The sequence below is a fragment of the Fulmarus glacialis genome, unplaced genomic scaffold (assembly GCF_000690835.1).
Source record: "Fulmarus glacialis isolate BGI_N327 unplaced genomic scaffold, ASM69083v1 scaffold25299, whole genome shotgun sequence".
Taxonomy (NCBI): Eukaryota; Metazoa; Chordata; class Aves; order Procellariiformes; family Procellariidae; genus Fulmarus; species Fulmarus glacialis.
In genome coordinates this window covers 44,143-57,523 of record NW_009231769.1, presented here as the reverse complement: position 1 = coordinate 57,523, position 13,381 = coordinate 44,143, and the positions used below count along the sequence as shown (strand labels likewise).

The 13,381-nt window shown below is 48.4% G+C and overlaps 1 protein-coding gene across 1 annotated transcript in view; it reads right to left on the bottom strand.

Annotated features, from left to right (window-relative positions):
• Positions 1-219: 219 nt before the first annotated feature.
• Positions 220-13,381, bottom strand: part of LOC104081816 (uncharacterized protein C15orf52 homolog) — a gene marked incomplete at its 5' end in the record, with an annotated part of 34,628 nt that continues 21,466 nt past the window's right edge. Inside the window, 7 exons of the mRNA XM_009584689.1 lie at positions 220-1,005; positions 1,355-1,412; positions 6,608-6,713; positions 7,169-7,222; positions 7,741-7,802; positions 9,197-9,381; positions 12,243-12,317. Coding sequence (XP_009582984.1) covers positions 220-1,005; positions 1,355-1,412; positions 6,608-6,713; positions 7,169-7,222; positions 7,741-7,802; positions 9,197-9,381; positions 12,243-12,317 — 1,326 coding nt within the window. The remainder of the gene's footprint in view (positions 1,006-1,354; positions 1,413-6,607; positions 6,714-7,168; positions 7,223-7,740; positions 7,803-9,196; positions 9,382-12,242; positions 12,318-13,381) is intronic.

The following is a 13,381-nucleotide window of genomic DNA, read 5'->3' as shown; positions in this document are numbered from 1 at the left end:
AGGGCAGGTCTTTGTGATGCACAGATTTAGACTATCTGAGGGATCCATATCACTGTTAATTAACACTTTTGGATAGTTACCTGGTATGATGCCATTACGGCCACAGAAAATGGAGTTGTGCATCTGTAATATGACTGGGAGCAACGGGATAACAAACACACCGTGGGGAGTGGGGTCAGGAACTCACCTTCTGTCTCAGGCAAGCCGGTACAATCTTTGCTAGTTGAGAGCATCCCCACTGTCCTTGTCCTTGCAATCCTCAGGCTGGTCCCCTTCTCTGGACTGTGATTTTGCCGTGTCCTGCTCAGACACAACAGTCTTGTCAGAGTTGACTTTCCCTGGGGGCAAAGGCTCTCTTCTGTGTTCAGTGCCTTCAGCATCTTCACCTCCTTTCAGTGCAAGTGTTTGCCCCTGAAGGGCAGTGTCTGGGGTCACTTCCTCCCCTCTTTTGCTCACCAGCTGTCCTTGACCTGCATCCAGTCTGTCTCCTGCTGCTGTGTCAAGCTTTCCTCCATGGCCGTTTGAAGAGTCCTCAGTGGACTCCCGTTCTGAAGCTGTGTTTTTCTTTAAGCCAGCTCCATCTAAATTCGCTCCGATGGGCAATGGCAAGGTCTCCTCACTGCCGTGCCTGGTGGCTTGTGCAGTGCTTGGAAGGCTGCTCTGCGAAGCAGTGCTGTTAGTGCTCTCCTTCTCCTGAGAGATGTCAGCAGTGCCAGGCTTCCCATTGGCATCTTCCCCAATGCCCTCCTTACTTGGCTTGGGCCCTGGCTCTGAGTCACCTGTGCTGGCCACAGACACCTCCATGCTGAAGCCCTTCACTCCTCTCCGCTCCTCCTTCTGGCCATTGTGGGCAGACTGGACCTTTCCACTTTGTAGCCTTTGTGATGAGGAGGCCGCATGATCTTGGAGGCTTGGCTGTTTCACCTTCTCCTCCAGCTCAGCTGTGCAGTTCTCTTCCACCCCCTCCTCCCCTCTGCTCTTCCGCTTGTCCATACCAAGGCTCCTCTGAGAAAAGGAGATATTTAGTTCAGCTTATTAAAATATTAGTGTATGATATTCTTTGCCTATGATGGTTCCCAAAACTTGGGGAAAAATTTGCAGAGGCCATTAAAGGAAGTAAAAGGATGTAGGTGGAGAAGTGTTCAGGGACCAGAATAAGTGGGGTCGTGCTAACAGAGGGTCAATGCAAGAAGTGAAGTTGCTCTCACATCATGCCATTTGGAGAGCGCTAGCAAGGGGTACATTTACCCCAACACAGAGGTCTCCCAGCTCAGCACTGGCCAAGAGCCTCCAACTTTCCTGACAGTGCGTGTTTTGAGAAAACTCAGCAACCAGCCTTGACTGATGAACTCACCTGGCCATCAAGGTCATCCTTCAGAAAAGACATGTCCTCGCCTTCTTTTGCATCCCATCTGTCAAGAAAAAAATTCAGAATTTAGGCCTTCAAGTTCTCATATGGCAAAGCCACTCTCCCTGCCTGACACCTGGGTAGGAATTTCTACTAGGGCCATGCGTTCCTTGTCCGAGCCCCTTGACCAGGTAACAAGAGATAAAGGTGGCAGACATAACTGGTCCAGTTCCTTCTGGCACCTGCAAAGCACTCAGCTCCTCCAGAGACACTCATCTGAGACCACTAAATCTTAATGAACTGGTTGTTATAATTCTAAATGTAACGAAAACATAAAATCCAATTGCCAGAACAGACATTTGTCACTAGACTAATAAGATAGACAGTTTGCTTATGCTGATGTCTGCCACAGTCTTGTCCTGCTTACCTGACAATGCCCAAGTGTCCCAGATCTCCACAACAGCAGACAGAGGCAGACAGTAAAGGATAAAATTGCTTTGAAAAAGCTTGGGAGATTGGAGATGTGGACATGTGCAAGCAGACTGTAAGAATGGCCGTAAGGATCAGACTGAAGGTCCAGCTAGTCCAGGCTCTCTGCCACTCTCAGCTTCACTAGCAGATGCTTAGGGTATAGTTTGGAAAGAGGGCAAATGCGTTCAACACCTCCCCAGTACCCTACCCAGCTTCCAGAAATGTGCAGGTCTGGAATTTCCTGAGCCTGAGATGGTATCTCTGTGTTGAGTCATGCTTAGTAGACAGCATCTTCCAAGGATTTGTGTAAGTGCATTTTGACCCCATAATAAATTTGCAGCAGCTACAACATCCTGTGCCAGAGGGCCACAGCTTATTTAAAGGCTGCACGATGAACTGCTTTCTTTTGCTTGTTTGAATTTGCTAGGGTGAATATAAATCTGAATTTGCTCATGCAGTGCTACTGGGAAAGGAGGGGTCTTAGTAACCCTTACCTTCTCATATGTGTGCCTGGTGAGTTATATCACACAAACATTTTATATATATATACACATATATATAATATATACATATTTCTCCCTGCCCCATACTCTTAAAACTCTTCTCTAGACAGACTCTGCTGGGCTTACTGTCCTCTTCATTGGCAAATTTGAGCCAAGATACAAAAAATGAAAACACACATTGAGGTGACGGGACAGTCGGGCATTTCCAGAAGCAAGGGTGTTACAGTGACCCCATATGCCCTTGTGAAAATTGTGTGGGAATTGCCATCACAAGCTCCACCATGCAATCACATTAAGCTGCTTCACACTGTCTTTTTATCTAGCAAAGTCCTTAGGGCAGGAGCAAATTGCATTTGCCAGCACCTCAAGGCACTCTCAGAGTGTGGAGCGGGGTATGGTGTCCTTAATAAGCCAGAGGGGGAAGCAGCTTGGAGCAGTCCTATAGGACCTAGAGACTGATCCAGCACCCAAACCACCAACAGAAGGTGCTAAACCTCGCTGTGTAATCTGGCTAGCTGACCTTCCCCTCTCCCTAGATAAAGAACCCGTCCCAGAAACAATTGTCACTTTGAACTGGTTGACATTGCTGGCATGCTTTGACTCTGATGTGCTTCGAGGAGGCATGTCCAGGGCACAAGGGATCTTAAGTCTGCTGGACCCAGTGCATAAATCTTCTGCTGAGGCGAGGTGAGAAGAGCAAGGGAATAATACTATAAATAACAGCAGGTAAAAGTGCTGATACCCAGATATAACCCTAGTCAGTTTGAAATTATGCTGGCTGTCCTAGCCACTGGCAGAGAGGAGGCTGCCTCCAGTGACCCCTCTAAGCTCTGGAGCAGAAGAGGCAAACAGAGACCACTGCAGGAAGGGACTCTGAGGGTCGCTAATGAGGGGCAGCTCAATGAGATGTCATCAGACAATGCTCCAAGCTGGCCAGTCAGAGGCTCTGAGGCAGTCTGTACAAAACATTAAATCCCACAGCCCAACATTACTTCTTTGAATTTCTGCCGTAAGACAGCTAGCCAAGGCACTCCTTCTGGGCACAGCTCTGAGAGCTCAGCGTAGAAGGAAAAAGAAATGGCTCAAGACCCTGTTACAATTTCTGGAAACTAGTCAGCATCTGCCTGTCACAGGCACACTTTGGGGCATAAGTCAACCTTTGCCGAGGAGGAGGAGAAGAGATGGATATAGGGGAGTGGGCAGGCTTTCATCCTTTCCCCTGGGTCTGCCCAGGGCAGAGATGGAGCCCGAGGCAGGACCTGAGGCTGGCGTTTGACCCAGGGGCTGTGGCACGGAGGGAGCAGATCATAGTGTGATCCATCCGTCTGCTCTGCCTATAAAAGGGAAGCAACAAACTCTTTGTACGTTCCAAGAAGCTGCTCAAAATCAACTCTGCTCTTTCGTTTACAGTCTACTCCCAGTACACAATTAACCAGCCATATTCATCTAAATTGTACAGCTAAAATGTCCACAGAGCAGAAAAGAATGACTGCATTAGGATTAAACATGGAAAGCATGAGGTTTATCATGTTATCACGTCCTTCTAACATCATCATTATTTTCTGAAGTCTTTCCTTATATTTTGCTGGTTGGGAGGAAGGACGGGGTGGGCCACATCTGGATGAGCTAAATTGCTGATCCCACACCTTATACACCTGATCCTCCCTGAAGGGCCCCGAGACACACCCCAGCTCTCATGGTGCGACAAGGTGGGCACGGCCACTGAAGACGTGACCAGAATAAACCAGACATACCACCACGTGAAGCTCCCAGGGAAACCTCCTCTGCACCTTCCCACCTCCCCAGGCCCTGAAGTGCAGGGAAACAACAGATTGCAGTAAGAAGGAGAGAGAAAGGAAGAAAATTATCTTTGCAGTGGGTATAACTCATGTTCCCAGCAAACACTGACAGAAACCATGAGTTGCTTGTTCTGAGCAATTTCTTCCAGCCCTTGGGAGCGCTGAGCATCTCTCCCGCAATAAGACACAATCTGCTCTGCAGCAATAAGGTGTCCCATGAACCCTTCTCAAAGCAGAAAGGATGGCACTATATGTGCATTTTAAAGGAACAGATGGATCAAAGTCCAAAGGAAAGGTGTCTCAGGAAACAGTGTTCTCTGATTAGCTTGGAGGAGTCCTAGACGACTAATAATAACTTAACTGAGTTAAGTTCAGAGGGAAGTAGAGACAGCAGTGCTGCATCGGTAGCCTTCCCCTTGAATCCAGTTTAGCCCAAAACTGATGTGTGATTCTAGGAGGGCTCTATTCCGTAAGAAATACTGTCTTTTAGAAAGGATGACCTAAAGTCACGTCATTTGTGGCTGTTAAAAATCTTAGAACCAGTGGGGGGGTAGTAGTGTCTGCCCAATAGCTACCTGTGCTTTAACTTCTTAAATATAGTATCAGGTAGATATATTTTTTCCTTCTGTTTCTCTTCTCCAGCGCAGGAGGTAATTCCTGTGCATAAATTTTCTTTCTATGTCTCTGTCCACCTCCCTGTCCCCATTTTTTAGTTCTTCCCTCACTGCCTTGTCTCCCTCTGTCCAGCTCCTTGTCTCTATTTTTTAATTCTTCCCTCTCTGCGCTGTAGCCCGTTGATTTTAAATTTTATTTCTGCATCTCTCTGGCCAGCTCCCTGTCCCTCTTTTTACTATCACAAATAACCAAATTTCAGTGGCAAACCTTAGAAGCAGAACCACACGTACTCCTGAGGGTAGTTGTAGAGATCTGGGAGTTTGGTTTGGCATCTTCAGGCAGGGCAGAACTGTGTGTAATCACTGCATCTTTCATAGTTTTGAACAGCAATGTTCAGCCTGGAGTCTGAAGCCTTCTAAGTTATTCATAGAAAATAACAACATAAAGCAAATCTATTGGCATGCCCATCCTGCACATCCTCTGGCAACTGCTGTAATTCCCCGGTGCTGCAGCCAGCAGCTGGGGGAGAACAAGCATGAGCACAGCGCATCAGCTTTTCTTTCCCAAGTACATTTTATTGGGGATGGAGCTGAAGAATGGAAAGGGGTGGAATGTAACTTAAAAACAAAGCTAACTTGATTATTTGCATGCTGTTGATCCTATTCTTCATTAATTTATCAGAATTAAATTTAATTTTAAAAAGCATGATTAACTAACAGGGCTTAGGAACACAGAAGATAACCCATCTTTGTGCTGTAAGTAGATTCCCAGTCCACAGCTTAACTAGCTGAGAGTTATGGCTGCTGAAGTGCATTTCCTCAAAGCACAGCCACTGGAAACAAAAGCAACATTAAAAAAATCTCCAGGCTTAATACAGTGCCAGGCTCTGCATATTAGACCTACTACTGTCCTGACACAGCAGAATCCTGCACACACAGACCCTGCCTAACATTTCATTTCAGCCAAGTAACAGCAAGCAGCAGCTGACCTCCAACTAACTAACTTCTTCTGGGTAATGCTGTGAGTACCCCTATGAAGCGCACATCTGTTTATGCATGGTCATAACTGACCTGGATGTTTGAAGAATGCTAACATTAAAAGCTACTGGAATGCTTTTGTGTTCTGGATAAATGAAGAGGCTTAGGGTATGCAATCAGCTCTTCATCCTTTTGTTGCCCGCTAAAGGGCATGGCAGTAAAGACGATTACTGTTATTAAACCGTCAGTGTGGCTCCAGGAAACTGGAGACTGCACTGAAATTTAATTACGGAGAGCAGCAGGGGAAGGGGGCCCCTGGGAGAATGTGGGCGAACCTGTAAAATGCACTTAGGTTTGCTGATATTCTGAAACTACTTCTGTGCAAATTACTATATTGCTGTGTGCTGCCCACAGCTGGCAGGAGCAGGACACTTCCCTCCTCACATCTTTAAGAACAGTTGTTTAAGAAGAAAAGACATCTGTACCACAGCATCAGTCCTAATTACCATTGGTTCAGTTGGGAACTACCTTTGGAGGCTGCTCCTCAATATCAGCAGTGCCTGGAAGTCAGATAAAATGTGTTCAAAAGCTTGCTGGGGCATGTGCCAGTGCTACCCAAATCTGGTCACAGAGTAACCCTGGCCCCCCTGGGCTGTTCTGCTGAGAGTTGATGCAGCGGGTCAGTACAGCGAAGATGCACCCCACAAGTACCACAAACCCCACTAAGTGAAGTCCTGCCAGACACAGTCCCAGCCAACGTGAACTCATCTGAAAAGATGCTATTGTGGAACAATATCACTTTTTGTCTGTCCCTCTTCACAATCAGGCAAGGAATGAGACCAGGACATGCATATCACAACCACTAGTTCGCGGCACTGCTGCCAGCCTCCTTACCTTCTGGCTCTGCCGGTCAGTCTGTCCTTTCCTTTGGCTCGGCTGCTCACAGCAGGTACTGCTTTCGGACCAGGATCGCTCACATTCACTCCATGCTGTCCTCCACCTAGAAGACAGGTTGGAAATGCCATGCAAGAGCAGGCAGAACCAGTTGATGGACTGCTGAAGGGGCCAACATCCTTGTATCACTGGAAAGTACCTCTGGAGGGGGAAGCCTCTGAAGCTGTATGCATACTGTACATACATTTTCTAAAGTAATAAATACAAATTGAGAATTTAGGGGTGTTTCCTCTGCATTTTTTATTCCAATTTCCAATTATAACTTTAAATCTTATTCCTTCGATACAGTCTCTCTTGTGCTGTTCTTAGAAGACTTGTTCTTGTTCTCCCTTGCCACACAGCACAGACCGTACCACACAGCTATGAGAGCAGCCACTTGGTATGTCCCCAAAAGGCACTCCAAATCTGCGAGAGTGCCTTGAGAGAACTCTCTCCATGAAGGCATATCAGAGGTGCTGACATTTAGTGGGGTGACACAACTGAGTCGTGTGGTTTACTCACCTCTCCCGTCGGGAGGAAAGGACCTGTGCTGGAATTTCCTTGCGTTTCTTCCCCCTGAAAGGACAAAGCAAAGCATGCACAAAAGTGAGTGAGGTTCTGTAATGGACATGCAGCAGAAAGCCTGACGTTCAGATAGGGTGTCACAAGGGAAAGCTTTGTTCTGCCAGTCCATCTCCTGAGAAACAGGAGTCATGATGGACTTATGCTAGTAAAGAAGCCAGCATGTGCCACAGGGATCAGAGATGATGTGCTCTGGAATAGGATTGCCTCTCAAACCAGTGTTCGGGAAAGGAGGCAGCGCTGAGCCTCCGTATTGTGTCATACAAGGTCACAGAAACTATGCCACTGCTCTCCCTGGGAAGGTAAAAAGCACTAGCACCCAGACGCTCAAATCCCATCCCCTGAGCACTCTGCAAAGCAGAGAGGGCTGAGACCCCAACACTGCGCTCAGAGGCGTTTGCCCAGGAAAGCAGAGTTTCACAACTGACAGCCACGACAGCTGCTGTGGCACTGGGATTCGCACGATCAGCATTCACTAGCGTCAGGACAGAGTCTAGGTGTCCCTTGCCAACCTTTCTTATTGCTGGGATTATCCAAGGCTGGCTCCCCATCCTTAACAAAGTCCTCTTCAAACCTGCAGGTTAAAAACAGGCATTGTCAGACCTGACCGTACTCCTCTGGTGTGCAAAAGCATGGGCAGGAGACTTCAAGACGACACAGGCTCCAGCCTTTGGCCCTTCTGCACCTGCCCACTGGCAAATATGTGCAGGTTTATCAGCAGGAGCTGAAACTGCATGCACTAACCAGGAGAAATGAGGCTGTGAGGCAATTCTACCCCAAAGGAGAACCTCTAAAACCTTTACATCAGCACCCATATACATATATATGTATATATTTAATTCTGTGAACATCCATGAAGACTATAGATGTAGTGTAATTGTACAAGGCTCAAATGCAAGCTTCCCAAGCTTCTAAACACAATCTGAAGTAACTTCAGGACTTGTCTTCTCAGATCAGACCTGTCAATCAGACTCGTTTGGTTGGTTTCTAATCCTGCTTGTTTTGTATTATGGCTTTTCTCTTAAAATTGGATATACAGGAGAACAGTAGGGCTCAGAGCTGTCTTGCCAGCAACACTCAGCACCCACTGAAGTCAATTCACCTCTAATTATTGGCGTCTCAGTAACTGAAAATCTATGTATTTGGTCCCATTCCTCAGCCAAAAGATTGTCCCATCTATCTGCCCTGTACAAACTCTTTTATCAGCAAACCCACGTAATGTCCCCTAACCCCACACCCTATCAAAACATTATCTTGCTGCAGGTGCTAAGTCATCCTCCAAAGCTTTCTAGCTGGTGTGACCAGCTGGACAAGCACAGTTAGAGGGACAGCATTTAAAGCAAGGAAGTGTCAGATCCCATTAAGAGCTCTCCCTCACTGCTGTCCCCAGCATTTCCCCCATATCGTATCAGTGGCCCTTTGAAGTGATCCCCTCACACTGCAGTGCCTGAATGGGCTGAGTTTGAGGTGTGGAGGATTTAGGCACATTGGCCTGTCCTGTGATTGAAAAGGAGAAACAAGCAGGGCAGTGAGAAAACCTGTGGACTAGCAATGCGAGTTTGTCCATCCCTGTTTCTAGAAGAGCACCTGCACCCTCCTGCCATTGGATTTGTCTATGTGGAGATGGAAAGGACCCTCCAGACGTAGACTGAGCCGTGATTCACGCTCCCCTCCCTCCCACAGTCCATGTCCTGGTGGGACCAAAGGCAGGCAATCTTTGCCAGCACATAATATCTCCTATCAGGGTAGGAGACTTCATGTCAGAAAGAAAATACGAGAATCATTCTGATATCTGGTCCCACTGATAGACATGGACAAGAAAAGAAAGAGACAGTGATGTGGATTTGGTCATGGAGAGGCACATGACAGCATGGGATTTGATCAGCAATAAATATCTGCACAAGATCTCATCACTGGCTTTAGATGGCCTGCTGCAGACAAACCACCCCGTGACAGTGGAGGACCTACATGTGCTCAGACTTTTCCACATCCCAAGCCCGTCGCCACTCGCCCTTCGCGTTCTTGTGACGTGCCAGTCGCTCCAGGTCAATCTGATCTCGCTCCCTCTTCCAGCGTATGTACTCCGAGCGTTCCCGTCCAGTCATGGGGAAACTCAGGTCTCCGGGGCTCTTCTGCACTGACTTCCCACCATCCTAGTGGAGGCAAAAGAGCTTCTTGTTAATAAAAATGTCTGAAACATCTGCATTCAGCGTACTTTGTACTGTTACCACCGGAAATGCTCGGAAATATTTGAAAACAACTTGAAGCAAGGTCAGCTCTCTCTAAAGTTATGTGCACACAGAAGGGCTCTGCTTTACCCACAGCCTAAATATACTGGTCCCGGGGCTGGCTGACTTTACAGAAAGGGAAACTGAGGCAGGAAGAAGTTACATGGCTTGCTTGGAGTCACATTGTAAATCCATAGCCAAATCAGAACAAGCAATCATTCCCTCCCAGGGATATTCAACAATGATAATGATAATATGTGGCAACGTATTTCTGAAAAGTTGTTCCACTTCATCCAGACTACATAAATAGTGTTACATTTTGCAGGATTAAAATGGCTTCCACCTAAGCAATTTTGTCATCTGGATACATTCCTCTTGCCTTAATGAGATGAGGCTTCACTGCTGTTTCCCTAACCTGAACTGCAATGTTTCTTTGGTTCCTGGAAGAGGCACTTTGCTAAGGTTTACTTACCACATACAGTTAGTTAGTTCCTGGAGCGCTTGCAACATCTCCCGATAGAATTTGAGAGGTGGAACTCTCATAGAAGTTGCACCAGGCTAATGAATCCCCCCACCTGAAAACTTTGGGACACTTAAATCAAAGTTATGCCTATGAAATCCTTCACACTTGCAGGGTCAAGAAGGAAGACAGCCTTCTGGTTCCTGCAGCGATATCTAACCTCCTGATCTGTGAAGCAGCGGCCATAAGATGTAGTTTTTCATTCTAGATATTCAGTACCTGATTACAAACTTTTAAAGCATGTCCCTGTAACTCTGTGTGCAAATGGCCATGGAATTGATTCGCCCCATTTTTACTTGCAGTCACTTTAACTGCAGGCATAAATTAGACAGCGGCTTTCACCTGCTGTGTTACTGCTCACCTGAAGGTTTTAAAACCAAACGTTCTCAATTTTTCCTGGAAGAGGCACTTTGCTAAGGTTTACTTACCACATACAGTTAGTTAGTTCCTGGAGCGCTTGCACACCTCCCGATAGAATTTGAGAGGTGGAACTCTCATAGAAGTTGCACCAGGCTAATGAATCCCCCCACCTGAAGACTTTGGGACACTTAAATCAAAGTTATGCCTATGAAATCATTCACACTTGCAGGGTCAAGAAGGAAGACAGCGTTCTGTGACCACCAGGCACCCACAGAAGCCCATGGACACAGGGCTAGGGCCGACCCTGTGCCCAGGGCACACAGTACTGTGAGTGCCAAGAGCAGCATTCTCAGAGCAAAGGGGCTCTTCACCTTCATTGCTTTCAGCGTCTTGATTTATCACTCCTCCTCATTATAGACTAGTTAAGGGCTGCCACTGTTCAAAAATTTAAAGCTTAATGAAAAGATAGTTCAGAGCTGATGGAGCATGTGAAGCAGGAGAGGTGGGTAACCCAGCTGTCAGGTTAATGGACATGGTGGAAACAGGAGCCAACTGGCTATGGTGTATTGTCAAGCAACACTGCATAGTGAATAGCTTAGTGCAGAGCTGAGTCCTGGGGAGCCAATTACCAGTGGATAATTCATCACTTCATACACGTGCCCTTCCACGCCAGCCACCCTCACCCCATCCCCAAACAGGAATTAACTCCTCAGCGTTGCACTGCTGATAAAAGCAGAGCAGCAGGGAAGGAGTGACTGAAAGCCCTGTTACCAAGGAGACCCACCTGCATGGGCCAGAGATGGGGTGGCAGTAATTGCTCCTCCGTTCGTTAGCTGGCAGGAGCTGGGGGACCTGAGACTGCATCCCCAAGAAGGGAGATAGGAGGCCCACAGAAAGACAAGGCACAAAGCAAGGGCAAGCACTGGTCCCTGGGTTGGGGCACAGGCCTGGAGATACTCCCCACAGCTCCCAGCCCCATGGCACGGTAAGGCACAGCAGGTCCTGCCACAATAGATCCTGATGTGCCCATAGAGGAGAAGCATGCAAGAGCTGAGCAGCACACAGAGAGCAGGGTTCAACCTCCAGAGCTGGAGGATAAAGGAAGTGCCCTGCACCATTACCTTGACCCTTGGCAAAGGGGAAGCCAAAAGTGAGGGAAAGACTGAGGCTGGTGCCTGTGCTCTCCCATGGGTAGATGCAGAGGTGGCTGTGGGACCCACAGAAGCTGGTCCCTGACCAGGGGCTCACCTCAGTTGCAGCATAGCTGTGGTTAGCTGGAGCACAAGGCTATCGTGCTCCCCTTTTCTGCTCTGGAGGGGGGGCTCAGCTGGAATTAATGCTTAAGAGCCCATCTGTGTCCTCCTAATGAATCACATTGAGGTGGGGCTATTTAATTTGTGCTCCATTAATTAAGAGCATCTGCAGGCTCAGGGGAGCCAGCATGTCCTCCAGGGTTTGCATTAAACAGTCAGTGGGAAGGCCTGTGCTTTAATTTACCTCCATCCTACTCAGCTTCTGCTGAGGAGCTGTAGCTAATACGGCCCGAGCCTTTCAACCCACAAGCAAATGTTTTTGGGACAGAAACCAGCTAGGGCTGTGCTGCCACATGGGTGAACACATGTTACCCTTCGTAACATCCCTGCTGCTGCGCTAAGGACTTAAGCAGCCACAACAAGGTGTGAAGGGCAGGTCCCCGGTCACCTCTTTCCAGTGCTGCTTTGCTTCAGGTGTGTTAGCTGCTCAGCAAAGCTTTGGATGACAAGAGGGATGAACAGTGGGGACCACATAAGAGCACATTGCTGCTTCCTTTAGGACTCAGGCAACTCCTACTGGCAGGGAGGCACATCCTTCTGATTTCCTCTTCCAAGACAAGGGTCCCCACAAAGGAACGTGGGGCCCCACTCACCTTCTGGCCGTGCTCGCTTTCTGGGCCTCTGTCACTGTCTGATCTCCTCTTCTCTGTTGTTCTCCTCTCCTCTGCCTGCAAGAGCACAGACACAGGGATTATTTCATGGATTAAGCAAGGACTCCTGGCAGGGGAGTCAGTGTCTGATGCTCTGCCCACCAGGACATGTAAGACTGCCCAGAAAAGGTCAGCAGAAGATTGGTTTCTGGGGCCCTGAATCAAACTGATGTGGAAAAAAAGAAGTCAGAAAGTAAGGGATGTATGAGAAAAGCAAGAAAAAGGGATGCATTCCCACAGGTCCCTCCTCCTCCCAAGCTAGAGGCAGAGAGGTGTCCTGTATGGTCCCATTTCTTTCCAAGGCAGACCAAGCTTCAGGTACCTTTTCAGACTTGGGCCAAAGACCCAGCTTAAGATTCAACTGTATGAGGGCTGGGAGCCTGTCTAAGATGCAGCTAAAAGCCAGCATGGTAAAGTTGGGAGTGATCTTTGTCCCTTTCATAGTGCCCTTCTACTGGGGTCCATCCCTGCTTCCACTGGGTTTAGCCATGCTGCCACCAGATTGGCAAGCTCTGCTCTAGTGTTGATATCTCCCTGCCTGGCAGGAGGTGAAAATTAGCCCCTTCGTCTTAATGAACTACAGACACTAAACATGAGGCATGCCACGGGCCAGGCAGTTCTCTGCCCCTACGTGGGACTGATAATACAGACACAGCCATGTCGGAGGCCAGGGTGGGATCACAGCGGGTCTTAGCAAATAGTCTGCAAAGCATAAATATCTTTCGTGAAAGGCTTTCTGCCCTGCTTAGATAGTATTGTTGGGGTGCCACTGGCAGGGCTGCTCACCGTTACACGTGCCGGGCAGATGAGGGCAAGGTACCAGCCTGCCCCCCTTGCTGCTGAGCCCCTTGGGGCTCGGGGCTCTGCCCTGGGGTGGGCGCCCACCTCCGCGAGCAGCTCCCACTCCCCCCTGGGCGCTACCATAGCACGTGATTTGCAGCACGGCGGCTGCCAAGTGGCACAGCATTTATCATGGCTGCCTCCCCCCGTTTTGTAACCGTACATGGCAGCCCTGGGGCTGCCTCGCACAAACGCCGCCACGAGCGGAGAGGCCCCCTCATGCCCAGCGGAGCCAAGGCACC